At 41.4% G+C, this 27,511-nt stretch overlaps 1 protein-coding gene across 1 annotated transcript; it reads right to left on the bottom strand.

The window, feature by feature from the left end:
* Positions 1 to 3,257: 3,257 nt before the first annotated feature.
* LOC113418620 (sulfotransferase 1C1-like) lies at positions 3,258 to 24,833 on the bottom strand. Its single transcript, XM_026677605.2, has 8 exons — positions 24,569 to 24,833; positions 8,768 to 8,987; positions 8,502 to 8,630; positions 8,299 to 8,396; positions 7,451 to 7,577; positions 6,582 to 6,676; positions 5,592 to 5,772; positions 3,258 to 3,448 (listed from the first exon to the last, which is right to left on the bottom strand). The coding sequence occupies exons 2-8, from the start codon at positions 8,940 to 8,942 to the stop codon at positions 3,336 to 3,338; spliced, it is 918 nt and encodes a 305-aa protein (XP_026533390.1). The 5' UTR covers positions 8,943 to 8,987; positions 24,569 to 24,833; the 3' UTR covers positions 3,258 to 3,335.
* Between the last annotated feature and the right edge of the window lie 2,678 nt (positions 24,834 to 27,511).

Genomic DNA, 27,511 nt, shown 5'->3' with positions numbered 1-27,511 from the left:
GCAAACTGAACTCTTTTCACAAAGAGGTTGCGTGTTGTGGGGAGACCGGGTAGTAATACCAGAGACACTACAGGAAAAAGTTTTAGACTTGCTGCATGACGGGCACCCTGGTATTGTGCGCATGAAAGCCCTGGCCAGGAGCTACGCTTGGTGGCCAGGCATGGACAAGCAAATTGAAACCTGGGTCGCCGCTTGTAACAGATGCCAAGAGACTCGCTCGGCTCCCCCTAAGGCCCCACCATTAGAATGGGAAACACCCAGAGGCCCTTGGTCACGCATCCATATTGACTTCGCAGGGCCAACCAAGGGGCACACCTTCTTAATCACTGTTGACGCTTATTCAAATTGGCTTGAGGTGAACACAATGAAGACAACTACCACGGAAGCTGTCATCAAGAAATTAAATAGACTTTTCGCAACGCATGGTCTGCCAGATGTCATCGTTTCTGACAATGGGCCACAATTTACCGCCTTGGCTTTTGAACAATACTTGGCAGACCGCGGCATCTGACATGCATTAACATCGCCAGCTCACCCGGCGGCAAATGGTAGAGCTGAACGCATGGTTCAATTTACAAAAAAAAATCTGCACAAAATGGAACATGGCAACATCCACGAGAAGATCACCAGGATGCTTCTTCTACAACATATCACACCAAATACCACCACCAACAAGAGCCCAGCAGAGCTATTAATGGGCAGAAGACTCAGGTCACCTCTAGACCGCCTGCACCTTGCTTACACCCCAGAAAAACTCCTTGGTTCCAGTAGCAAGCACCGCGCCTTCAAGGTAGGAGACACTGTATTTGCCAAAAACTTTACAAGGGACCCACTTTGGATCCCTGCAAAAATCACCCAAGTCACAGGCCCCCGCTCCTACCGGCTCGAGACCACCGATGGGAGGTCATGGAAACGTCATATTGACCAGCTAAGATCCAGGCTGGCTGCTTCCCCCCTCATAGACTCTAACCAAGAAATCAGAGGGGGGGGAAAAACCTCAAGTTCAGAAAATGAACGAACATCTGTACAAGTAGAACAGCCCCCACAGACATTAAACAAAAACCAACAATACTTACCAGCCAGAAGGGAGTCGTGGCAGACGGGCACTTCGCCTGGAAGCAGCAGCCGGACAAGCTCCACCAGCCCAGAGAGCCCAGGAGGGAGCAGCAGAGCAAACGACTCAACCGACCCGGAATCACCAGGCGGGAGTCGCAGCCAGAGGACTGGCTCACCCTTCCAGGCAGTTCCATCTTGCAGCTTGAGAGCGACGCAGAGCCCGTCCGAACCCGATGGTGAACAAAGACATTGTGAACTGCGCAAGTCTAGTAGGCAGGTACGAAGACCCGCCTACTTGCGTGATTACGTTACCCCGCCCTTGGACGGAACCAAGAGGGAGGGTGTTCCATACTAGCAGGCTTGTAGGCCTGCATTCCTATTGGTCCGGAAAAGCCGGGCCGTGATTGGACAAAACTAAGCGTTCTGATGGGTTCTTATTCGGCTGCCACGATTGGGTAAAACCAAGTGCGGCAAGCTCAAATGCATGTCATAGGCTGCCTAGCCGCAGCCAGCTCTATAAAAGGAGCTGCCTCAGCTGGGAGTCTTGTCTCAGTATCTGGTTTCTTAATAAAGAGCTGTTGTCACTACTTCAAGTCTCGTCTCTCCTTGGGACCCACCGCCCAGACTTAACAGTGGGCATGGCAGGGTAAGGATACTGTAAAATCTCCATTCCCTCCCCACCCCACTAAGCTGCTTTCCAGCTCCATTCTCCTGTGCAGGGCAACAAAAGAAGACCCAGCCGATCAGCTGGGACTTGGGAGGCGGATGGGGGTGGGGCCAGTCAGAGGTGGTATTTGCCGGTTCTCCAAACTACTCAAAATTTCCATTCCTTGCTCTCCAGAACTGGTCAGAACCTGCTGAATACCACCTTTGGTTGATATGGACCATCCCCTATCCTGCGGAAGATGTCTTCCTTCAAAATATAATATAATGGAGTCCCAGTTCAAAGCATAAGTGGTCACCAGTCAATTTAAAAAACAATGTCCAGTATTGGCCAATTTTCTTCAGATTTATCTGATGCTTACATCACAAGTTTTTGAAACTTCAGCAAATCCTTCAGCTAACACAATAAATCATTCTCCTAAAAATGTCAGGGCTCCAACTGGCAACCTCAGCCCACCACTATCAGTCTCCTTGTTCAGCTTCCACACGATTCCTTTCTTTGCATGCTTAGATCCATTACTCTTGCCTAATTTCTGCCTCAGGTGAATTTTTCCTTCAATTGATGCTCTAAAGTGTATTGATATGTACTGCAAGGGTGATTCACTCCAAACTTTTGCCTCATTTTCTCTTCTAGCCTGAAATCTGTATTTTCTGTCATCTCACATTTTGGGAGATGCCTGCTCCTGAAGGTCGGGTTAAACTTGTCTACAGCTGTTTTTAAAGTTAAACCAAAACTAGAAAGAGTTCTGCGGTTCACAAAATCTCTCACTCACTCTCCCAGGGATTCCATTTACGCTTATGTTGCAATCCCTCTTCCAAACTGGTAGCGATGGAACACGGAGGTCCTGACCGCTAAGCAGACGCATGCTTTTACTGCCTCCCCTTTGTCTTTCTTACGTTGATATCAAAGAAATGGTGGAACAGAATAAGGAATGCAAAAGGAGGGACAAATAAAATGTGAATGGCAAAAATTAACTTTTTAAAAATTATTTTAACTAATTAAATTGAATTGTTGAATTATCCCACAATGAGTTATTGTATTGGCTGTAGTGAGCAGGCAGCAATGAGTAAACCATGGCAAGCTGACCGTGGCAAATTATCCTATTCCCTTCCTCTAGAACAGTGTTCTTCAAGAGGACTTCAATTCCCTTTGGATAGTGAGATGGCTGCCATATCAATTTAATAAATACACAAAATATTGTAAACATGTGTCCAGTGCTGCTATCGGTGTATTTCTGGGGCACTAAAGTAACATGTCTCAAGCAGACTTTTGGAAGACTGCTAAATATATGTTGAAAATGCCATCTGTAGCTTCAGTCATGGAGCATATAAGGTTTCTTTTGGAGGGGTGTATGTACCCTAATTCATGGTGGCAGGAGAAGAGGAGAAAAAGGAAGAGGGGAGAACACCTTCTTTGCTGGTGGCCGTGGAGGCCAGAAAATGGACAACAAATTGGCTCCTGATTTCTTCCTTCCGTGGGAGGAAGTAAGACTCCTCAGTGCCCCAGGAGAAAAAGAATCCCAAAGTACAAATAAAGTATATGGACTTTCAATATCCTGTTTTATTGAACACATACCAATGACATAGGCAGGTCCTAATTACATTATTCTCAAGACTTACAGCTCAGTGCGGAAGACCAGGCCACTGCCTGCTAATAACCGGGATGAGATTTCATCTATCTTTTCATTTTGAGCCACAGTAAGATGCTCCTTCCAGTTTCCTACAATACCTATAGATGGGGAAAAAATCCAAGAAAACAAAGTAAACCATTTCTGTTTCCTGAGTTCTTCTACAACTGTTTTAATAGTTCAGCAATGGAATGTGCATCCTTCAGAGGGTCCCTCCAGGTGACACCCTGGAACCGGATCAGGTAGAACAACTGCTGGAACAACCTGAAGGGGAGCCTATGTGGGGAGGAGGATTACAAGTGGACACACAGGATCTGCATGTCAGAAGAGATTGTCGGTGAAATACAGGTAGTCTTCAATTTATGCCGGCAATGGAGGTCTGCTCTTTAAGGTCACAAGTCTTGATCGTGGTAAAATAGGCCGATCATGTGACTGATGATCTTTTTTTGCAGCAATCATTAAATAGCCATAATGGTTGCAAAGCAAATGCAATGGTTATTAAGCAAAAACAGCAGTCGTTAAGTGAACCAGCAGTTTGCTATGGGTATGGGTTCGCCAAAAAACAGAAGTAAATACGAGTTTTTGGCAAAATGTTATAAAGTGGCTGGGTGACCATGGCCTGCTTGCCCATCCAAAATTCAGTCATGTGAATGTGGAGGGAAGGGACACCTGACTATCATGTCAGAAGAATAATTTGGGGTTCCAACTCAAGCCGGGGCTGTGCAAGAATAAATAAAAATGAGATCCAGAGAGCTGTAAGGAAAGAAGAAATACTCATTCCTAAAAGCAAAACAGTTTGAATTTAGGGGCAGGCTGCAGAGAAATGGGCTACAGCAGCAGATTAGTATAGAGGAATCTTTTCCAGGATGAAATGCCTACATGCTGATTCTAGGGTGACAATTGAGGTGTGTGTGTGTGTGTGTGTGTGTGTGTGTGTGTGTGTGTAGGTGTGTTTATTCTTGCAAAAATGCAGTTCCTCTGGGAGACTAATTTAATGAACTCTTTATTTGTAGACACTATCCTTTTAATATGTATATTAAGTCTGGGAAACTTATTTTGAGGAAGTTTTCTAATTTGATTAACTTGGAGATACTGATTCTCAGACCATTGTGGATTCTGTTAATACTTTAAGGGAAGATAGAAACAGTATAAAGAATAGAATATGTGTGGATATATAACTCTTCACAATCAGAACTTTGAGTCATAAGTAGGCCCAGGTAGGTCCATCATAACTTTGAATCAGGGGTGGGATTTTATCAGTTCGCACCTATTCGCTAGAACTGGTTGTTAACATTCTAAGCAGTTCAGAGAACCGGTTGTTAGAAGAAATTACTGTCCTAATCCTGTAAGGAAGGCAGGAAGGAAACATTCTGGTGTTTCTTACAGAAACTGCCTCTCCATTACCCTTATTACATTCTTGGCAGGACTAGACTTCCTGTCTCAGGAACGTCTCTGGAGTTTTTCCCCCCTCCTTTGCTGGTACTTTGCTTGTGTGGAGTGACCATTCAAAGTTACAATGGCACTGAAAAAAGTGACTTATGACCATTTTTCACACTTATGACTGTTGCCGAATCCCCACAGTCATGAGAGGCCAGGCAAGGAGATGCGTGCCTCAATGTGAGTGATATTGAATTGGCCATGCCCAGCCAATAACATGACCACCAAGCCATGTCCACCCATGTGTAATTCACATCCTAGCTATTGTCTAGAACAAAAGATTCAACTTTTAACCTTCTTTTCTAAAAAAGAAATCACAAATTGTGACTGCCATCTTATACAGACCAAGTAGAAAAAACTTTTGAATGCACAATACATTTTTATTTGAAACTCTCCTGCTTTATATAATCTGTATCTATTCTTCCCAATCATTTGGCATCTTTTCCTCCTATCCATGTCTGCATCGTCTGCGGTTGAAACAACACTTATGTAAATTATATAAGGTAAATCCTGATAATCATATTCAACAAGTTGTTTCATTTCTGCAAATTCATGTATGCTGATAAATTAAATTAAAAATGAAGATACACCCTAAAAGTGTTTTTTGAACACACCAAACTTTCTATGATGGATTGTTCTATTCTGAAATGATTTGCAAATTGCACAAGTTACAGTGTTCCTTTACAACTATTCTGAAGTCAATGCCTATTGCTTGGGGGGGGGGGTGGTTTGCCACTATTCCTGAGAACTTCACCAGCCCCTCCTATTGGATGCAGTTAAAATTCAGTTGCAGTTCTTGACCCTCACCTTTTCTCATGAATGGTGACAGGGCTTGGTTCATCCAAAAGGCAGGCTGAGTGGTGTAATTGGCCATGGGGTTGTTTTTCATAGTCTCAAACTTTGTATGCTCAGTAATCTCCTTCAGAAGTGGGTCTGGGAGTTCAATGTCGAGGAAGTGAGCAACTTTCTGGATTTCTCTGGCTGGATCCTAAGACAAATATGGAGAGAATTCTGGCCATGTTTTGACACTTTCTTGATTGAAATAGTTATAAAATGAAGCTTATTCTTTTCTCTTTTAGTCAAGAGGTAATCCACAATAAGCTCTGAGCGCCAACAAAATGGGCATTTTTGTATCTCATCTTTGGGCCCTGCCCAGAGTGCCTTGTATAAATTTTCTCATGTAATCATTTGTATTTTATCCATATCTGTCCATATTATACCATATATAACGTTGGCTTCCAGTTTCTTTCCAGATGTGATTCAAAATGCTGATTATCATCTCTAAAACCCTGCATGCTACAGGAATAAGTTTATCTGTGGGACCATCTTTCTATCCATCATGTCCAATTGGATAGGTGTATCCAGATCCCTTCCGTTAAATATCATTTAGTGGGACCAGAAAATAATGCTGTAGGAAGCAGCTCCCTTTCCCAAAGGTCTGGCACCCCCCAAACTTCTGGTAGATTTAAAATGCTGATCCTCTTTCCCTTCCCAGATATGAGTCTGCTTGTGGTTTCTTATATATTACAGAGTGTTGGTTTAGATTGGAACACTGGGATTTGTGGTTTCATTGTTTTGAGGGGTTTTAAAATGCTCTTGTTACTGTTGCTGAGAGCTACCAAGAGCTATAGCTCGTAAGATGGGCAGCTATACAACTCCCCTAAAGAAATAAAATAGCTTTCAGTGCAGAATGATCTTTCCTTAGGGCCTACAGCTTGTATTGTTATCCACTATCTCATGTTTGAAATTTGTTTGGTCCAAATGTATTATGTATGTGCGCACGCCTAAGCAGCTTACTTCTTTTATGTCTTCATAAAAGAGATACAGGATTGGGTGATGGTCCTTAGCCTTCCACCAGTCTCGGACATGGTCAAACCAAGAGCCCCATGCAACTGCAAAAAAAAAAAATGGCAAAACAATCTTGATTTACCTCTCTTTCCTTTCTGCTTCATAACTCTAGGCTCTACCCAGCTTTCCCCTCAAAATGGCTTTTATGGGTATAGAACCATCCTGGTTGGATATTGTTATGTTTGAGGAATAATGGAGACCAGACATCTGACCAGTGACTTCAACTCTTTAATAACAGTAAATGGAACAGAACAGAGCAAGGCTATGGGCAGCAGTAACCCTTTTATAGGGTTGGCTGCTACCCTTTTAACCAATAATAAGTGCATAAGGTTCAAACCAGTAACCAATAAGAAGTGTCCTAAGTTTGACCAATCAGGGGCTTTTATGAACCAATCCTTGTTCGCTGTTCAAGGACCAATCAAATGTGCAGGCTTCCAAAACCTGCTTTGCATTTGGGCTTAGTTACTTTTATTCATTCACAACAGATATGATCGGAACTTGGGGGGAAACGATGGCACAAACCTTCTCAGATTTAAGGGGGAAATGATCAACAATTTTTTTTTTTCCTGAGTTACAAAATTATCATTGGCATAGAGAGAGCCATACTTCTTTTTCAAGAGTAGTTTGGTAGCTATACTTCATGTTTTCTGTAGGACCAATGGTGAGTGTCATCTAGAATCTTCTTATGGTGAGATGGGTAGCAAGTAAATTTAGTAAACAAATAAATGGCGAGGGCACGATGACATATTACTGCTAGGGATTCAGCAATCCGTTCCCACATGCTTTTCATTCCCATTATTTCTGCAACTTCCACTTACTTTTTCCTGCAAGAAAGTTCTCTAAAAACTGATCCCAGTTCCCTGGCTCTGGCATACGCTGGTTCATGCGGTGAAAATGGAAGTAGGAAACAATGGTGTCCTTAATGTTTCTAGCTATATAAATGATCTACAGAATGGACAGAAAACCATAAAGACTGATGTCGTTATCTAGTAGTGAAATGTCTTCAAGAAAACAAGAAAGCACCAAGGACCCTATCATCAAGACTCTAGGATAAGCTTTTCGTATGCATGCATACATATATCTATGTGGTTTCTTAGAGTTGACAAAGACTTAATGGCAAATAATCAAATCAAACATACTCACATTCACACAAACAAACATCTAGTCCCGCCTTATTACTATCTCTGCCTCTTTTCCAACACATAAAAAGATCCTAATCTGTCCAAGCTCCAAACTCTCATCTACTCAGTTCAACCTATTAAGCTTTTCATTTTTAGGTTCCTACATATCTTCTTATCATCATATAAGCTCTTGGGTTAATTTAGGAAGCTGAAAAGGGTACTGAGATTGAATTCAGATGAGAATTAAGATTTGCTTTCCCAGAAGGAATTATTTTGAAGGAGGAAGATCCTATACCAAGGTCTTGGGCAGATAAAAGAAACTTGAGTCTGGACCAGAACTGTAACCTGAGAAAACATTTCAGACAAGACTGCCCCCAGTTCTCATGAAGATAAAGGAAGGGAAGAGGGAAGTGCATTCAGACTTGCAAGATTTTGTTATCATAACCTTATAACAAATATAGGATTGGCCTGCATGGCTTTTATTTCCTTATTGGGTCTACCTTGAAAAGCTTAGATTCCATCAACCATATTGCAGTTGCTCTAACCTTGCAATTTTGTTCCCAGAAGGAAGGTGGTAGAAAATGGACTGGGAGGTGAGATTTCAGGGTACGTGGGGAAGGCATTGCCTCTGCCATTTCCAAACCTGCAACACGTGGGGTGTGGGGGGGGAGAGGGATGGACATAATTCAGTCTCGTGGTAAAGAAAATCTTTCCCATCACCTCCATGAAACAGTATCTTGCTACTCACCTGAAGATATGGGTTTCATAGGAAACAAGTCTATGAAGGGAATCCGTTTATATATGGGACCCCTTGCACATTTCTGTTTGTTTCCTCCGTGCTGCACCATGTCCACTATTTCTTGCATCCAAGTAGTCCCTGATATGAGGAATGAAGAGAACAGATAGATTGACCTAGAGATTGGGCTCCTGTTCCTTGGTCTTTTTAATTTAAGCTTTGTATATTTTCCCCCCAAAAAATTCCATCATGCTCTTCCATGTCTCCTCCCCACTTACCTGCTTTGGGATAAGTGCAAATGAGTAGGTCATTAGGCTGGGCTTTAAAATTCCTTAAGAGGTCCAGGTTTTCAGCAGTGTTATCAATTAAAGAGGTTCCTTCAACTTCCACCAGCTTTGAACGTTTTATTAACTTAGGATCAAACTCTTCCAGTGCTGTTCTTGAAAACTCCATGATTGAGTGGAGAAGTCAGGAGAAGGGAATTTATAAGAGGAGGACCTGCAGAGATGTGATCACAAATCTTTGGGATTTAGTATTCCAGCTTTACAAAGATTCTGCTCCAGAGTTCCTTTATGAATCAGAATCAAGTTTTCTTCCTACACTATATAAATTCATGTCTGTCTCCACCCACTTTCTCTTTTGTTTCCTAAAATTTCTGCAAGGACTGGAAATTTGATCATGTGCATATTTTCTAGGCAGCAGAGGCTCAGGAAAAGTTTTCCTGAATACGTTTGCATCTTGTGAGGTAGGTTGGGCTGAGAGAGAAAGCCCAAAGTCACCTACCAGCTTTTATACCTGAAGAAAACTAGAACTCATAACCCCCATGTTTCTAGCCCAACATTTTAACCATTACACTAAACTATCTGTACTTTTCCACAGACCGTTCTTATCCTGGACATTCATATTTCAAACTGTTACTATCAGGGAGGCGCTACAGGTATCTTAAAATGTGGATTAATAGATTGAGAAACAGTTTCTTTTCCAAGGCAGTAATTGTCTTAAATCCAAGAGTACATTTGTGATTTAGTCCTATTATTATTATAATTATTTTAATTTTTAAATACTTTGTAGTATGATTTTTATATGGTGTTTGGGGCACTGTGCTGGAGTAGCTTTCAAATTTCATTGTATTCGTGGAATGCAATGACAATAAAGGTATTCTATTCTATTCTATTTATTTATTCTATCCTAAAACTTTGTTTCTTATTTTCTTACTGCCTACTGTAAAGTAGGATTCTCTGACCACTTTAGGTCAATGTTCTTAAAACAACTTTTATATTATTTAATACACAATTTTTTATACCTATGATTAGCAAACTCAAGAAAAGTAGACACTCTTAGAAATTTGCAAATCCCAAAAGCAAAACTTTATTGGATACACCAAGAATAAAAACCAACTCTGCTTTTTCCTGTGCAATGCTTGTATAATTAAACAACAGCTTCTCCTTCTGCCCATTCCAGTTTGGTCACATTGTCCAATTATGAACTGTCAGTTAGTTGTTTTGAGAATGGTTCAAAATTGGGAAGAAGGAGAGATCTGGAAAGATATCAAACATAGATTAATATCATTATTCATTACGGGCCAATCACTACTGTTTTCTCCGCCAATGCTAATATGGAACACCCCTCCCCTCTTGGTTTGGTCCTACACAACGTAGTCCCGTAGGTAGGCGGGGCTTTTAACCTGTCTACTTGACCTGCGCAGATCAGTTGTGGCGTGGTCTTTGGCAGGTTCGGACAGGATCCTTGTTGCTCCCGTCCTTCTCGATGGAACCGCCTGGAAAGGTGAGTCAGGCCTCTCGCCGCAACTCCCACCCGGTCTACCCAGGTCGGTCGAGTTGTCGGCTCTGCTGTTCCCGCCCGGGTTTCCCGGGTTGGTTGAACTGGCTTGGCTGCACCTTCCAGGCGAGGCTTCTTGTTGGTTGTCCTCAGCTGGTTCTCTTCTGTCGCCGTCGTCTGCTGGTAAGTATTGCTGGTTTCTTTTTCCGTTTATGGGTGGTTGTTCGGTTGGTTGCATTCTGGGAGGATTTTCTCCTCCTTCTTGATTAGTGTTTGGGGTTTTCCCCCCTCTGATTTCTTTATTAAGGTCTATTTGTGGTGTTTGTGCATTGCTTGTGTTGTCAGTGGTTGTTCTCGACCTTAGTTGGTCGATGTGCCATTTCCAGCTCCTTCCATTGTCTGTGGTTAGCCGGTATGACCAGGGTCCTGTCACCTGGGTTACTTGGGCTGGCACCCAGAGTGGGTCCCCCAAAAAGTTTTTTGCGTAGACCGTGTCTCCTGGTCTAAATGTGTGGTACCTGCTAGATGAGTCTAGTGGTTTTTCTGAGTTATATGTCGGGTGCAACCTGTCTAGGTGTGATCATAGTTTTCTGCCCATTAGGAGTTCTGCTGGGCTTTTGTTGGTTTTTGAGCTCGGTGTTATGTGCTGTATTGTCAGTAGTTTATTAATTTTGTCATGTATGTTTCTGGTGTCAATCTTTTCTAGTGCATCTATTGTGTACCTGACCATTCGTTCCACCCGCCCATTCGCCGCCGGGTGAGCGGGCGCTGTCAATGCGTGCTGTATGCCCCGTTCGGCGAGGAATTGTTCGAATGCCAATGCCGTTAACTGTGGGCCATTGTCAGATACCAGCACGTCCGGTAGTCCATGGGTGGCAAACAGTTTGGTTAGTTTTTTTATGACCGCTTCTGTGGTGGTGGATTGCATGACGCTCACCTCTAACCAGTTTGAGTAAGCGTCAACCGTTATTAGAAATGTGTGTCCTTTGGTGGGTCCCGCAAAATCTATGTGGACCCTTGACCAGGGTCCCCTGGGTGTTTCCCACTCTAGGGCTGGTGCGGCGGGGGGGGTTGGCCTGGATCTTTGGCATTTGTTGCATGTTGCCACCCATGTTTCTATGGTTTTGTCCATCCCCCGCCACCAGACGTAGCTCCTGGCTAGGGATTTCATCTTTACGATGCTTGGGTGACCCTCGTGCAGCATGCCTAATACCCTTGATTGCAATGTTTCCGGAACTACCACTCTGTCCCCCCATAAAATACATCCCTTTTGCGTAAAAAGTTCAGTCTGCCGGTTCTGGAACGGTTTAAATTGGTCGCCGCCCTCGGTTTCCGGCCACCCTTTTTCTACCCAGCTCAAGACTCACGCCAGTTTCCTGTCTTTGATAGTCTCTCTAGCAATGTCTGACGCGGTCATTGGTGGGTTGGGCAATGTCTCTATTTGCAGAGTGGAGGTGGTGGGTGCCGGGTCGTCTTCCAGGTCTGGCAAGGGGTTGCGGCTTAGTGCGTCTGCGTGCGAGATGTTTTTTCCGGGGCGGTGTATTAATTGATAATTGTAGGCGGCAAGGAACTCGGACCACCTCGTCATCCGTGGTGACAAGATGTTAGGGGTGGCCTTGTTCCCTGCCAGGATCCCCAGGAGTGGTTTGTGGTCAGTGATAAGTAAAAAGTTCCTACCGTATAGGTACTTGTGGAACCGCTTCACGCCGCTGATCGCTGCTACAGCCTCCTTGTCGAGCTGGCTATAATTCCGCTCTGCCTTGGACAGTGTCTTGGAGAAATATGCAATTGGTGCTTCCCTCCCGTCTGGCAGAGTGTGGCTCAGGATGGCTCCGACACCGAATGGTAAAGCGTCTCAGGTCACCGTCAGTGGTAGGGTTTCACTATACTGGATGAGGACTGATTCCGATGTGAGGAAGTCTTTTATTTTTTGGAATGCGGTTTCTTTTCGCTTTCCCCAGGACCAGGTAGCTGTCTTGTCCAGTAGTCTATGAAGCGGTTCCGCCGTTGTTGCCTTCTGTGGCAGAAAAACATTGTAAAAGTTAATCAGTCCTAGGAAAGCCTGCAACTCCGCTTTATTTTGTGGTCTGGGGGCTTCCTTGATGGCCTTAATTTTTTTCTCTGTTGGGTGGATGCCGTTTTTGTCGACCAGGTACCCCAGGAACTCCACCGTTTCAGTGCACAATTGGCACTTCTCTTTTTTTAACTTTTAGCCCTGCGTCTTTGAATTTTTGCAGGACTTCCCTTAGGCGGCTTCCCAATTGTCTTTTGTTTTTTGCTGACACCAAGACATCATCGAAATACAGCACCACCCCCTTAATTCCTTGCAATAGTCATTCCATTAGACTCTGGAACACCCCTGGTGCCACGCTGACTCCAAATTGGAGTCTCTTGCAGCCGGCCTTCGATGCCGACCAGCATGCATACCTTTTGGGCGTCCGAGGTGTTGGAGTGGCCAATGGTGACTGTTTGGTGTGTCTCCTCTCTGCGCCTGTCTTCGCTGAGCCACTTGCTTCACCCGTCGCGGCTCCAGCAGCTTTCTGTGGGCTTGTTCCGGCTTCTGGGGGGAGTGTTGTCATGTTGCCGGGGGCTGTAGTTCCATTTGTTGTGGCAGACCTTGGTGATGTGTCCCCGCTTCTCGCAGTGCCAGCAGATGGCATCTAGAAACCAGCACTCCGAACGGGGATGGTCTCCTGCGCATCCGGTGCACTTATACCCCGACTTACAACTTCTCCATCCCGCCGGTCTCTTTCGGACTGCAATCTGTGGATTTCGGCCTCCTCGTCATCAGTCTTGGGGGAGGACTTGATGTCCTCGTGGTGTGTTGTTGTGGCCTTGGAGCTTGCTTCCGGTCTTTTTCCTGAAGACAGGTCAGCTCCGGTGGCTTCTTGTCGGTCCGTTGTGTTCATCTGGCACATCTTGGCTGCTGATTTCTTGGCGGCCTCAGCTGCGGTGGCTTCGGCAATGGCCTCAGTGACGGTGATGTCTGATCGAGCCATCAGTCTGCTCTGGAGCATGGGGTCCCTTAGTCCCAGAACCACACAGTCCCGCAAAACCTTGTCCATGTTGGAGAAACCGCATGCACACCCGATGCTCCTCAGGGCCTCCATGAAATCCCCGATGCTCTCCCCTTCCTTCTGGTCTCGTCGGTAAAACTCATGCCGTCGGATGAGATTGGGGACGGCCAGTGCGTAGTGGCTTCGTAGTAGCTGATCGAGGTCTGCCCAGTCCATCTCCTTCACGTCTCAGGGTCTTGCCAGCACCTTGGCCATCTTTAACACCGCGGGCCCGCAGTGTGTCAAGAATACAGCTCTTTTTCTCTGGCCATTGGCATCCTTCAGATTATTGCTCTTGAGGAACATGAGGAATCGATCGATGTATGATTCCCAGTCCTCGGCTGCTTGGTCGTAGGGTGCGGGTGGCTCATTGTTGCTGGCCATCATGTCGGTCATTCAGCTCTGGGTGCCATGTGCTCGACTGGTCTCTTGTCTCCGGATCCCACCCTCATCACCAGTGTTAGATCGCGGGAAAGGAGACGCGAGACCAGGGTGACTGTTCAGCTCTTTATTTTAGTATACAGGTCTGTGCTGGACCTGCGAGCCGTGGCAGTCCCCTCATATAAGGATTTGCTGGCGGCTCGCAGCCAATGACAGCTCTTTGAATCTCCCGCGATCGGCACGACCAATCGCGGTTGATTCATTACGGGCCAATCACTGCTGTTCTCTCCGCCAATCACAGGGTAGTCCGTTTGGGCCAATCAGGTGAGGGTATTCCAAGAATGCTAATATGGAACAAAGTGTGATTGGATACACAAGAAATTTGTCTTGGTGCAAATGTTCTCAGTATACATAAAAGTAAAGATACATTCATCAAGAGTCAAGAATCATAACGTACAACACTTAGTAATAGTCATAGGGTACAATAAGCATTCAAATCATACTAGGAAACAGTCAATATAGATCATAAGGATACAAGTGACAAAGCTATAGTCATAAAGTCACAAGTGGGAGGGGATGGGTGATAAGGAGTGATGAGAAGGTTAATAATAATAGTAGTGCAGATTTTGTAAATAATTGGACAGTGTTGAGGGAATTATTTGTTTAGCAGAGTAATGGCATTTGGGAAAAAACTGTTCTTGTGTCTAGTTGTTCTGGTGTGCAGTGCTTTATAGCATTGTTTTGAGGGAAGGAATTGAAACAGTTTATGTCCAGGATGTAAGGGGTCTGTAAATATTTTCACAGCCCTCTTTTTGACTCATGCAGTATACAGAAAAAAGGTCCTCAATGGAAGGCAGGTTGGTACTAATTGTTTTTTCTGCAGTCCTAATTATCCTCTGAAGTCTGTGTCTGTCCTGTTGGGTTGCAGAACCAAACCAGACAGTTATAGAGGTGCAGATGACAGACTCAATAATTCCTCTGTAGAACTATATCAGCAGCTTTTGGGGCATGGAATCTTCCCACGAACCCTATCAGTGTTAACGTCCTCTTCTTTCACCTATTCTGCTTCTGACATTGGGTACACCTTCCATTGTAGCATTTCCCTTTATAGTACTTTGAATCTAGAATTCTATTAATTTCATAGTGTTTCTCCCCTCCCCCCCAATAGAGGGTGGCGGTTCCCTTCCAACCGTTTTCAAGTTAGAGCTTTTAACGGGCTTCAACAAACAGCAGTCGAACCCTGGATTCCCTAGTATTTTTGGCAGTTTTAATTCCACTGTGACTGAGTTGATGATGCGCACAACTGGGAAAGGACCTATATTTAGGACCCAATTTTTTACAGGGTTGCCTTAATTTCAATTATTTCATGATCTTAAACTCTCTTTCTGGGGGGGGGGGTGTCTTCTGATCTTCTTGTTTCCTTTGTGACTCTCCCGCCTTCACCAAAGCTTTCTGCACATTTGCCCAAGCATTTCTTAGTGTCCATACACTTCCCTAGCATTACTGAGGAGGAGGCTCCCTTGGAAGCTCTGGCATGGGCAAAAACTCCATTACTGTAGCCACATTGAATGGGGTGAACCCAGTGCTGCTGTGAACTGAGTTATTATGGGCTACCTCTGCAAATGGCAAGAGTTCTGCCCAGTTTGTTTGCTAATAGTTCACATAGCAATGCAAATATTACTTGACTATTATGTTGACCTGTTCTGCCATCCTGTTAGTTCTTGTTTGGAACGCAGAACTAAGCCCCTGGGAGGAACTTATTAACTTTAAAAACTCCAACCAGGACTTCCAGTTTGAGCCTCTTTGTGGACAGACCGAAACCGCGATTGTGTGCGGTTTCGATCCGTGCTCGCTGCTGGAGTGCCCCGAACCAGCTGGTTTCAGGGCTAAGCCACCCCGTAAAGGTTGTGAAGAGGGGGGAGACTGCCAGCAGGGTTGAGGAGAACCGCATCTCTCCTCCTCAACTGGCCATTACTCCCTTTCCCGAAGGTGGTTGCAGCAGTGGTCAGAAATAGCCACCTCAAAGAAGAACTCGACTGGAAAAGAATGTGCAGGAGGAAGATAAGAAGAGAAAGTTTTGGTTGACCGGGTTAAACTGCAAAAGCAACAACTAAGGTATCCTGGAATTTAAACTAAAAAAAGTAACATTGTTCCCAAAGAAGATTCTGAAGCAGTGAAGGAGAGAGAAAAGGGAAAGGATTTGGTTTTTTTCTTCTTCTCTCCTTTTTCCTATACTGCCAGCTAAAGAGACCTAAATAAGAAATTGGGGGGATCCACTTTGACATTAATAGGCATTCAAGCTGAAAATAAAATGTCAAAGGGATAATAAAGATTTCTGGATACTTAAAACCTTTTAAAAGCAGGAAAGGAGAGAAAAAGAATAAAAAGGGCAGGATCTGGAAAAAGGGAGGAGACTGCCTGGAATTACAGTAAAACCTCAACAAGACTTCTAAAAGATACATTTTAACTGAAACTTGGCTACAAAATAGTAGGACCCCAGGAAGAGAAAGTGGAAAAAAGAAGCATGAAGAAACAGGACTTCCGGTTTGTCGGCTTCAGCGAAGCGGCAGGGATTTGCGGCTGCGCGATCCCTGCCGCGCTAGCCGTTTTGGGGCTCCGACCCAGCCGGGTACGGAGCTAGGCTGCCCGCAGGGGCAGCTGAAGGTAGGGGGATCCGGAGAAGGGTTTGGGGTGCTGCAGACCCCCTCCTGGCCGGCAGAACCCCCTTTTCCCAGGACGGTGCAGCGGCGGTCCGTAATGGCCGCCACAAAGAAGCTGGCAGCCGGGTAAGAATGCGCAGGAGGAAGTGGAGAAAGTGATTGAGAGGAGAAAGTTTTTCTTGGCTCCTAGGACTCTAAGACATATTTAATAAAATTCCTGAAAAGTATGATTTTCTGAATAATACCTGCCAGAAGAGGAAAAAAGCGGCTGCTTGAAGGTGCTGAAAGGATAGCTTTCCCTCTTTTCCTACGGAATAAATAACTGGATATTAAGAAACCTATTTTTTTAGGTGGAAATTGGTTTTAAGCGATGAGTGGGAAGAGAGAGGATTAAAAAAGAAAATATTTGTATGCTAAGATTTGTTGGAGCAGATGCCTTAAGGATTTGAAGACTAGAATATATTGTAACAAGACTTTAAACAGATTTGGACTTTCTTTCTCTTTGATTGATATTACCCCAGAAGGAGAAAGTGAGAACTCTGCCTTGGTTTGGACTGATTGATAACTTTGGGACTGTTTTATCTTTTTTATTTTCTTTTGAATATTCTGGTTGTTGTAAGAAGAAAGAAGGAGAAAAGAAAAGAAAAGATTTATAATGGCTCTTTCTGTTGAGGAACTAAGAAATGGTGTGGAAGAAGCTTTCCTTTTCTTAGAAATGGCGCTTACTAATTATCAACAAAAATTACAACAGATGAAGACAGCAGAGGAACAAGAAAGAAAGGAAGGAGCCATCTTTAATGAATCTCAGAATTTGATCCAGAAAAAAAGAAGAGAGAAAGAAAAGAAAAGAAGAGAAAAGAAGAAAACTAAAGGATTTAAGGACTTAAGATCTAAAAAAAACATTTAAGAAAGGGAAAAATAAAGTGCAAAACCAATATGATGATTGTAAACAAAGGGGAAAAGAAATACGACAGAGAAGGGAAGCCGGTAAGGCAGAGGCTAGAAGAAGGGGGGGTAGAAAGGTTTGTTGGGAAAAGAAAGAAAGGGAAAAGGTGGAGAAAAGCTACAACGTTTTGAAATTAAATGGAAAAAAGGAATTTTTTATGGATAATGGATAAAGTAAAAAGATTTTGCAAGGTACATAAGATGAGATGGTAGTATTGCAATGGTTTAAGAGTTGATAAGAGATTAAAATGTTAAAATGTTTAAAAATGATTGGTTTTAAAACTTAATAATAGGAGGGGTTTAGAATATTGTTTTAATTAAAGAGTTTAATAAAATTATGGTATGGATGTTATTATGAAATTTTTATTATAGTATTTCTTTTTAATATTTGGATTTATTCTCTAATTATGCACTTAATTGTGTTGGATGTATTAGTTAGATAGAATGTACCAAGCAAAATCTGATTGGGTATTAGATATTATTTTAAAGATTAATTTGATTAACTTAGGGGGGAGATAGAAAGGCATCATACTCTGATTAATGATTTCAGGAGAAACTGATTTTCTTTTTTTTTCATAAGGGATGAGACAAAGGGATGATAAAAAATGGACAAAAGATACAAATATAATGATTTAAACTAAGATGATTAATTAAGGTAGAATTAAGAAGTGTGAAATATGTGGAGAAGTTAATATAGAAGGCTTAGAATGGTAAATAAAATAAGTAATGATATGTAAGATGAGCATGAATATAATTGAAGTCCATGAAGAGAGAGACACCTGGGTCCAAGTTACTTTCCAAAAAGATATTTTTTTTATGTTTTGTGTGTTGTGTGTATATGTCTTTTTTGGGGGGAGAATTGGTAAAAACTTGTAGAAATATAGAATGAGAATAATGGTAACTAAGTCAGAAAGAAACAGATGAAATAATAATAATGATATTGAATAAGAGTAAAGAGAAGTAAAGAGAAATTGAATAAGAGGTTTTGGTATATTATATGGAAATGGTTTAAAACAGAATCATAATTTATCTGACTTGTTAAATTTACAAGGGAAAAAGGTTTAAACATGTAATGAATAATGATAATTTGTGTGTTTTAAAAATTAATAAAACTTGTTTTAAAAAAAAAAAAAGAAGCATGAAGAAACAGCTTGGGAGTATTTGGATTATTTGGTGATCTCTGGCTTTTTGGTTATTGCATTTGAATGACTAAAATTAATTGGGTGGTTGTTTAAAAGTGTTTTAAAATGGCACGACTTTTAGATGAACTGAAAACAGAACTTAAAAAGTACAAAGAAGATGCACAAGAAGGGAGAGGTTCTTTTGGCTTTGTATTTCAATTCTTAGAAATGAAGATCTCGAACTATGAGAAACAACAAGAAATGCCTGAGAACAAGAAGACTGGGACAAAGAAGAAGCCATTTTTAATGAACAAGTAATTTTATGTGGGGAAAAAAAGGAAAGGGGGGAAAGAGAATGAAAAGTTTAAGATTTGAAAAAACAACCAGGTTTTTCAAAAGGAATAATAACTTGAAAAATAAGTATAATATTAGAAAGCAACAGAAGAGAGGAATACAGAAGAGAGAATTAGAACTAGAGAGACAAGGGGGTAAAAAGGGGAGGGAAAAGAAGAGAGGGAAGAAGGAAAGGAAAAGAAGTTATAAAGGACGGAAACAAGATATGGAGAAACAGGGCCTATTTAGAGATAATGGGTGAAAATTTAATTGAAAAAGGGATTCTGCAAAGGTACATAAGATAGTATTGTTATATTAGAAATAAATAATTTTAGAAAATATGAAACAATGTATGATTAAAATGATGGATAAAATAGTTATTGTAATCTACTGAAATGTTTGTTAATAAATAAATGAAATGAAATGAATGAGAGAATTGAATGAGGAAAAGATGGGAACCTTTTAATTATTTAATGTTTTATAAAATATAAGGGAAGAGAAATGGGGGGAGGAATTAACTATGGAAAGCTTATAAGTGTTCCCAAGGAAGTATGATATTTAATTGAAAAGTAATGTTAAAGATGTTAAGACTTTAATGAATATTAATGATAGAATTGAATTGGAATGAGCATTTTAATTACATATATTTATAATCACTTTTTAAGAATATAGTGTGTATTTTAAGAATGTACCAAGAAGAATTCGATTGGAAGTTATGTATTATATTGAATGTTATAACCTCAAGGTATATATTGAAGCTTAAATAAGAGTTGAATGGATAAAATTAAAAGATATAAAAGTGTCATACTCCAATTAGTAACTACAGGAGAAAATTTGTTTAATGAGAAAAGAAAATATGAAATTGAAACAGGACAGACAAAAGTATAAATATAATGATTTGAATTGATATGAGATAATTAAAATAAAATTGAGAAAATTAAGAGAGAAGAAAAACTATGTAGAAAATGTAAAAAAGTAATAAGATATGGAATAGAACATAAAAGTGAGCATGAAATTGAGTTTGTGTCTGTATGAAGAAGTGTAACCCAGGACCATGCTATTTTCAAAAAAAGATGTTTTATTTGTATTATGGTTTTTTTGTGAAAACCCAAATAAAATTTTCAAAACAACAACAACAACAACCTCCACCCAGAATTTTGCAGTGAACCGCACCCACCCACCCCAGTCAGAGATGATGCATTTTGAAATTCCATGCAGCTGGTAGATGTGTTGTACAAATAGTTTATCTAGCTTCTGAACTGACAGAAGCTTGGGGAACACAATGAAGTGGGCTTGCTTTGAAAACAAATCACTGTACTTCCCCTGCTCTCCATCAATTCCACAATAAAGTCCATAGTAATCTCTTCCCATGGTTGGCTGCAGGAACCCAAGGGTATTTCCTGGCATTCGTTTCACAGACACACACATTGGGAAGCTCATCACATAAGTCTATATCCTTCTTCATTTTAGGCCACCAGAAGTGTCTCCTGGCCAGGTGGAAGGTTTTTAACGAAGCCAATTTCATATATTGGCTTTGGTGTAAGATTTAGGTTCTCAAACTGGCCTGGACATACAGTCTGTCTCCCTTCCAGGCCAGGTTCTCCCTCATTGCCATCTCATCCCTATGGGCATCACTGGCGTAAGCTTGTATGATGAACGGTTCATCCGATTCAGGTGTTTTAGGACTGGTTCTTCTGCAAATAGCCATTTGAATTTCTCAGAAGCTGCTTGGCATTCCATGGTCCAGTTCAGTAGCTGACTGGGCTTGGGTTTTACTCCCCCTCCACCTGTCTTTAGTAGCTCAGTGATTGGCAGAGTGATTTGGGCAAAAGCCGGTATAAACTGCCTATAGAAATTGATAAAGCCCAAAAAACTTTGCAGCTGTGTTCTGGTTCAAGGAGCCTCCCACATCCACATGGCTTTCACCTTCCCAGGGTCCATTTCCACTCCTTCATTTGACACCTGATAGCCCAAATAATCCAGGCTAGCTTTATGAAAGTCAAATTTCAATATTTTGGTGTAAAGTTTAGCATCCAGGAGTTTCCTCATCACCACATGCACTAACTTTGCATGTTCTTCCATTGTCTCAGAGTAGATGAGGATGTCAATCAAGTACACTAGGAACCTTTTATATAAATGCTTCTGCAGCACCTCATTTATTAATTGCATGATTACAGCTGAGGCCTCCCTGCAGCCCAAATGACATCACCTGGAACTGGTAGAATCCCAGGAGGCAATTGAAAGCTATCTTCCACTTTAATCCTTACTCAGTAATATGCTTCCTTCAAGTCCAGCATGGTGAATATCTTTCCTCTGGAAAGGTATCCCAGCATGTCTTTCATGGGGGGAAAGGGGTACATGTTCTTGATGGACACTCCATTAATTCCACAGAAATCCATAAACAGCCTCATGGACCCATCCTTCTCCTGACTGCTGATTGTCAACTATTTGGCAGTTCAAGTTCCACCAGCTCAAGGTTGACTCAGCCTTCCATCTTTCTGAGGTCAGTAAAATAAGGAGCCAGATTATTAGGGGCAATATGTTGACTATGTAAACTGCTTAGAGAGGGCTATAAAAGCACTGTGAAGTGGTATAGAAGTCAAAGTGCTATTGCTATTTCTTAAATAAGAAAAAGGTTATTTCTCTACCCAAGCAAACTTGAGAGACGACCTACCTCATGTTTCAGGAAAAGGATAGAAAGATAAAACCCATTTGTAACACATACAGAAAATGCAAAAAACAAACAAACAAAACTTTTCTTCTAAATGAGCTTAATCACCCCCTTCTTTGCCAACCTTAGGGCTGTTCTTAAAAACACGGGAGGAAAGAAAAAAGGGGACACAGTTCTCTTAACCCTATTTTTGCTGGCCTAAGTTGGGTAATGATATTTTTCTTTTCATTGCTTATTTTAACATTATTTTCTAACAGAATTTAACATTCTTGCCTTGAGGGATTTAACAGTTACATTTACATAATATATACAAAGGCTTAGACACACATATACTCACAAAGACAAGGGACAGCAGAATTCTCAGGTTTACACACCCTAGTCATTCTTGTCACAAATCTTAGTAAGTTTAAATCAGGAAGGGCAAAAATTTTAACATATTAATTGGTTCCATAGAAGAGACAGAGAAAAATCAATGTTATATATTTCTATCTATCTATCTATCTATCTATCTATCTATCTATCTATCTATCTATCTATCTTTAAGTATCTTTATTTCACCAGATTGGTTTTCCAGCTTTGTCCCTGAGCAAAGATCTCTTTTTTAAAAAAATTAAGTTTTTATTGGTTTTTAAAAACAAACATAAACAAACAAAACATAAAAACATCAAGCCATCTTCCATATGTATACATACAGTGTGCTGATTGGTTTACAAATTGTTTTGTGCTTCCATTTCGTAGTCTTCAATTACAATTACATTGCATATAATCTCGTATTTTCAATCAAAAATTAAATACCTTAGTGTTCTGTCTCACTTTTCTTCTTTCCCAAAAGATGAAAGAATACAAACTCACACAAACACAGGCAGGCAAACTGGCTCGGACTTCACAGAGTTAATTCTTTGGAACTGATAATATCCTTGGCATTCCAACACCCTCTGCCTGTCAAGTCCAAACTGATAACAAATAAAAATCTACTCACAGAAAATTACAAGGCAGTCCACAAAAATCATTCATGAAGAAAATCTGAAGTAAGATTAAACTTTGTCCCGTACAAAGTTCCAGCTGAAAACACACCCACTTTTATACCCTGTGGGGTGTGGCTCAATGACTCAGCTCACTCTCTGACTCTCCCTTGCCTCCTACGTTGCTGCTCACGTTTCTCCCTACGACACTGCTTAGGATCAAGCCAACACTCTTCCTCTTTACTCCCTTTCAGGGGCTGCTCCGATATGCCTTCCTCCTGATTAATCTCAGGCTGTTCCTCTCGGTTGTCTGATGAAACCTGAGGCATTATCAGGGAGGAAGGCATTGCCAGAGAGGAAGGTCCTGGGGAGGAAGGCATTCCCAGTTCCTCCTCCTCATCTTCCAGGTCTTCTTCCTCTGACAGCATAGGCTTGGGATTCGGGGCCACAACACTTTAGTATCATTATTAATCAATCATTTGACTATACTTTTATTCATTCATGTTTTACAAGATAATCATAATTTACTTAGTTTGTTTTATAACAGTTCATATTATCACCCCAAATCTATCCTAAAATCATTTTGTAGATATAATAAGAAAGAAGTACATCTTTATATATTTATTATTTTCTAAAAGTCTACATATTTCATTACTATATTTTATTGTCTAACCATTGATAGAAAAGATCCCAAATTTTATAAAATTGTTTATCCTTTTGTTCTCTAATTTCAAATGTCAATCTACTCATTTCAGCACATTCCAATATTTTCTTAATGATTTCCTCCTGTGATGATATTTTCTCATTTTTCCAGTTTTTAGCAAATACAATCCTAGCCGCTGTTAATACATTTACAATCAGGTATTTCAAGTCTTTACTATATATTTCAGGTAAAATTCCCAATAAAAATATCTCAAGTCTATATGTTTTTTTGTCATTTTTTCCAACCACGTGTGGATTTTAGTCCAGTATTTTTTAGCATCCGCACAAGTCCACCACATATGATAATATGAGCCAGGTGTCTGATGACATTTCCAACATTTTTCGGATTTATTCTTGAACATTTTTGCTATTCTTGTCAGGGGAAAATGCCACCTGTAAAACATCTTATACAAATTTTCTTTATATGCTGTTGACATTGTCATTTTATAATTTTGAGACCACAATTTTTGCCATTTCTCTAGATCAATCCCATATCCAAAATTCTTCCCCCAAGCAATCATAGTTTCTTTAACTTGTTCTTCTTCTAGTTTAATTTCTAATAAATATCCATACAATTTTTTAATCACCTTTTCATCAGCACCTGTCAAAATCTTATCTAAATCAGTCAATTTATCATAGAAACCTTCCATTTTAGAATCTTTATCGTACCTTGAATGTATTTGCGCATATGAAAACCAATTCATCTTTATACCTTGTTCCTCTAGTTTTTGTATGGATTTGAGTTCACCCTTTTCATTCAATATTAGCAAAGATCACTCTTTACATAATTGGCATGCATGCTTCTTTTTCATTCCCGCCTGGACGAGTTACCTCTTTTAATACCAAGCTTTTAGCAGTCTCCCTAAAGGAAACATAGGTAGAACTTTGGATTCAGAGTTTCCCATGTTTTCAGACAAGACTATGACCCATTTACCCACAGCGAGTTTTTTCCTTTACTCTCCTGCATCCCCAGAGTGACCCTCCCCTGTAGTCCCCTCTCCCAGCAAGGCAATCTTTCAGACTTTTCCCCAGTTAGGCAATCTTTCAACTCTGAGCAAGGCAACTTTTCAAACCACACTAGACCATTGCAAGGTGACTTTTAAGCCACCCTAGCCCTGTGCCTCAGTTTCAGACCTCAAGGGGATCTGGGAGGTCTCTGCCTTCCTTCCTTTTCCTAAAAGAATGGAACTTTGCCGAAAGATGTCAGCCTGGGTTTGATTCTGTCACTCACTTTTCCATTCTACTTTCACACAACCTTTCCCTTTTCCTCAACAGAAGGTCCTGCACTCTGGCCAAACCCCATTACTTTCCAGGGTCTGTTGGTTGAACCGATCTTTTTGAGGCTAGGAAAGACTCAGAGGGAGCAGGATCCAGCTATGATTGGAAGAAAGATCCTCTCACTCACACACACAGGCATCATACCTACATTTCCTTCACTTTCTTGGGCTTTAAAAGTTAAAGGTACTTACCTTCTTTCCAAGCAGCCAGTGAGCTCAAAACTCTCTTTACTCCAAATGGCCAAGGTTCGGGAGGAACCACCCACAGACACAATTGATCTGCTGCTGACAAGGTGAAGGCTTACTCAGGCCAGGTCCATTGGTCAGGTTAACTTGGAATTCCATTTGGCGTGCCAAATACTAGGAAGAAAAATCAGGTCCAATTCCAATCTGGGAGAAAGGCACTAGAAATAAAATGGAGGCTGATTGGAAAGAAGGACTCTGATTGGAAAGAAGGACCCTTCCAACTCTGATTATCTGTTAAATCTGTTAAACCTGTTATCTATTAAATCTGTTAAACATACAATGTTATGGAAAGTTAATGTAGTGATGGTGTTTTGTGAAATGGAACACACGATTCTTCTGATATTGTTTCCCACTGTATCCAGATTTGAAGGAAAGCCACTATGGAAAAATAGTTAAAGTATGGGTTATAGCAATATTGATGGATTTTATTTCACTGCCCTTTCAGAGAAATGAGGACATGGATTTCCTCCATGGTGTGCTGTCCTTTTCAATTCATTCAAAGGAAGTAAGATTCCAGAAATTTCTTCAGATGAGTTCTTCAGATAAGTCTGCCTTGGAAAAAGGAGAACGCTTTATTAGGCTTTTCTGGGAAAATGCATTTGAACAGAACTAAGAACAGAATATAGTTCTGGGACCACTGACAAATTAGCTTGATAAGTGTAAAGATTTTTATATAGTTTACAATATTTTGTAATTTTTGAGGTTTGCTTTGTGTGCTTTTATTATTTGATTGGGGATGGGTTAATCCTTCTTAATCCCATCAGCTGGAACTGAAGGTGTTTTGTTTATGAATAGATTAGCCTGTATTTCTTAATGGGCACAAAATATCTATCTCTAAAGACTTCAGGCATCTGCTGAAGGCTGTTGAGGCTTTTTGCCATGTTTATCATTGAAGTTGTTACATGAATCATGAGGTTATTAAGCAAATTTGTCTTTTCTTAATGACTTTGCTTGTCAGAAGCCAACTGCAAAGGTTGCAAATAGTGATCACATAATCACAAAAGTCTGGACATTGCAACCATTGTCAATACAATACAATTGTTGCCAAGCACACAATTTTTCATCACATGACCATGGGGATGCTGCAATGGTAAATATGAGGACTGGTCTTCAGTTAGTTTTTCAATGCCATTGTAAATTTGTAATGGTCAGAATAACAGAATTGGAAGGGACTTTGAAGGTCTAGAACAATCCCCTGCTCAGGTAGGAAGCCCTATACCTGGGATGGCAAACCTATGGCATATGTGCTGGAAGTGGCATGCAAAGCCATCTCTCTGGGCACGCCAGCCGTTGCCCATTGCTCTTCCAGGTTCTGACACATGCACACACTGGCTAGCTGATCTTCGTGCTCAGGGACGGGCCAGAAACTGGAAGAGCAGCTTCTCAGCACATGCAGAGCTTCCAGCTTCTGATGCATGGAGGCGCGCTGGCCAGCTGGTCTTTGTGTGTGCATGCATGCCAGAAATCAGAAGCTCAGCTTCCCAGTGCACGCATGCGCACCAGGAAGCTACTCTTCTGGTTTCTGGTGCTCCCACTTGGTGCCAAAAAGGTTTGTCAACATTGCCCTATGCCATTTCAGACAAGTGGTTGTCCAATCTCTTCTTAAAAACATCCAGTGTTGGAGCATTCACAACTTCTGGAGGCGAGTTGTTCCACTGATTAATTGTTCAGGAAATTTCTCCTTAATTCTAGGTTGCTTCTTTCCTTTATTAGCTTCCATCCATTGCTTCTTGTCCAGCCTTCAGGTGCTTTGCCGAACAGGTTGACCTCTTCTTTGTGGCAGTCCCTTAGATATTGGCACACTCCTATCATTTCACTCTTAGTCCTTCTTTTCACTAAAATAGACATACCCAATTTCAGCAACCATCTTTATATGTTTTATTTTCCAGCCACCTAATCATCTTAGTTGCTCTTGTCTGAACTTTTTCTAGACTCTCAACATCTTCACTACATGAATGGTTGTAAATTGAGGATTACCTGTAGATTTATACTTTATTGCCTCAGAGGATAGGACCAGAAATGATGGGTTAAACTTCACATAAGGAGTTCAGAGGCTCAGAACTCAGAACTATTAGCCAGTGGAACAAAACTGTCACAAGACTTGGTTCTTCTTCTTAAGTAGGAGATTCAAATAAGCCAAAAGGTGATCCAAGAGAGATGATGTAAGGATTCTGTACTGAGCAGGGGATGTACTAACTAGATGACCTCTATGGTCCCTTTCAAACTCACAAGCGTGGTCTTTGAAAACAATTAGAATGTCTGTTTCCTCTGACTAGTTAGCATGTTTTCCTGGAAGTAGTGGCAAGGAAATGGCACCGTTCCATCCTCACATCTGTTATCATTATTAGGAGTATTTGTCATTTGCCCCACATTATTGGGTTCATAAGTCATTGTGCAGGTAGGCCTCAACTTATAACAATTCATTTAGTGACCATTTGAAAGTTACAATGGCACTGAAAAAAGTGACTTATGGCCATTTTTCATACTTATGACTGTTGCAGCAATTCCATGATCACATGTCATTTACATTCAGATGCTTGGCCACTGACTTATATTTATGATGGTTGCAGTGTTCTGGGATCATGTGATCTTCTTTTGCAATCTTCTGATAAGCAAATGGGGAAACCAATTTCACTTAACAAATGGGTTACTAATTGGACGAGTCCGGTTTGAGCTTCTTCGGCAACAGACCGAAATCTGCGATTGTGTGCAGTTTCAATCTGTGCTTGCCGCTGGAGCACCCCGAGCCAGCTGGTTTCAGGGCTAAGCCACCCCGTAGAGGTGGTGAAGAGGGGGGAGCAGGGTCAGCCAGCAGGGTCGAGGAGAGCTGCATCTCTCCTCCCCAGCTGGCCATTACTCCCTTTCCTGAAAGCGGTTGCAGCGGTGGTT

This window comes from Notechis scutatus, chromosome Z (genome assembly GCF_049901735.1).
Source record: "Notechis scutatus isolate UNSWTSFEM ecotype Mainland chromosome Z, rNotScu1.2, whole genome shotgun sequence".
Classification (NCBI taxonomy): domain Eukaryota; kingdom Metazoa; phylum Chordata; class Lepidosauria; order Squamata; family Elapidae; genus Notechis; species Notechis scutatus.
The sequence above is the reverse complement of the archived record's forward strand: the minus strand, read 5'-3'. Positions and strand labels throughout refer to the sequence as shown.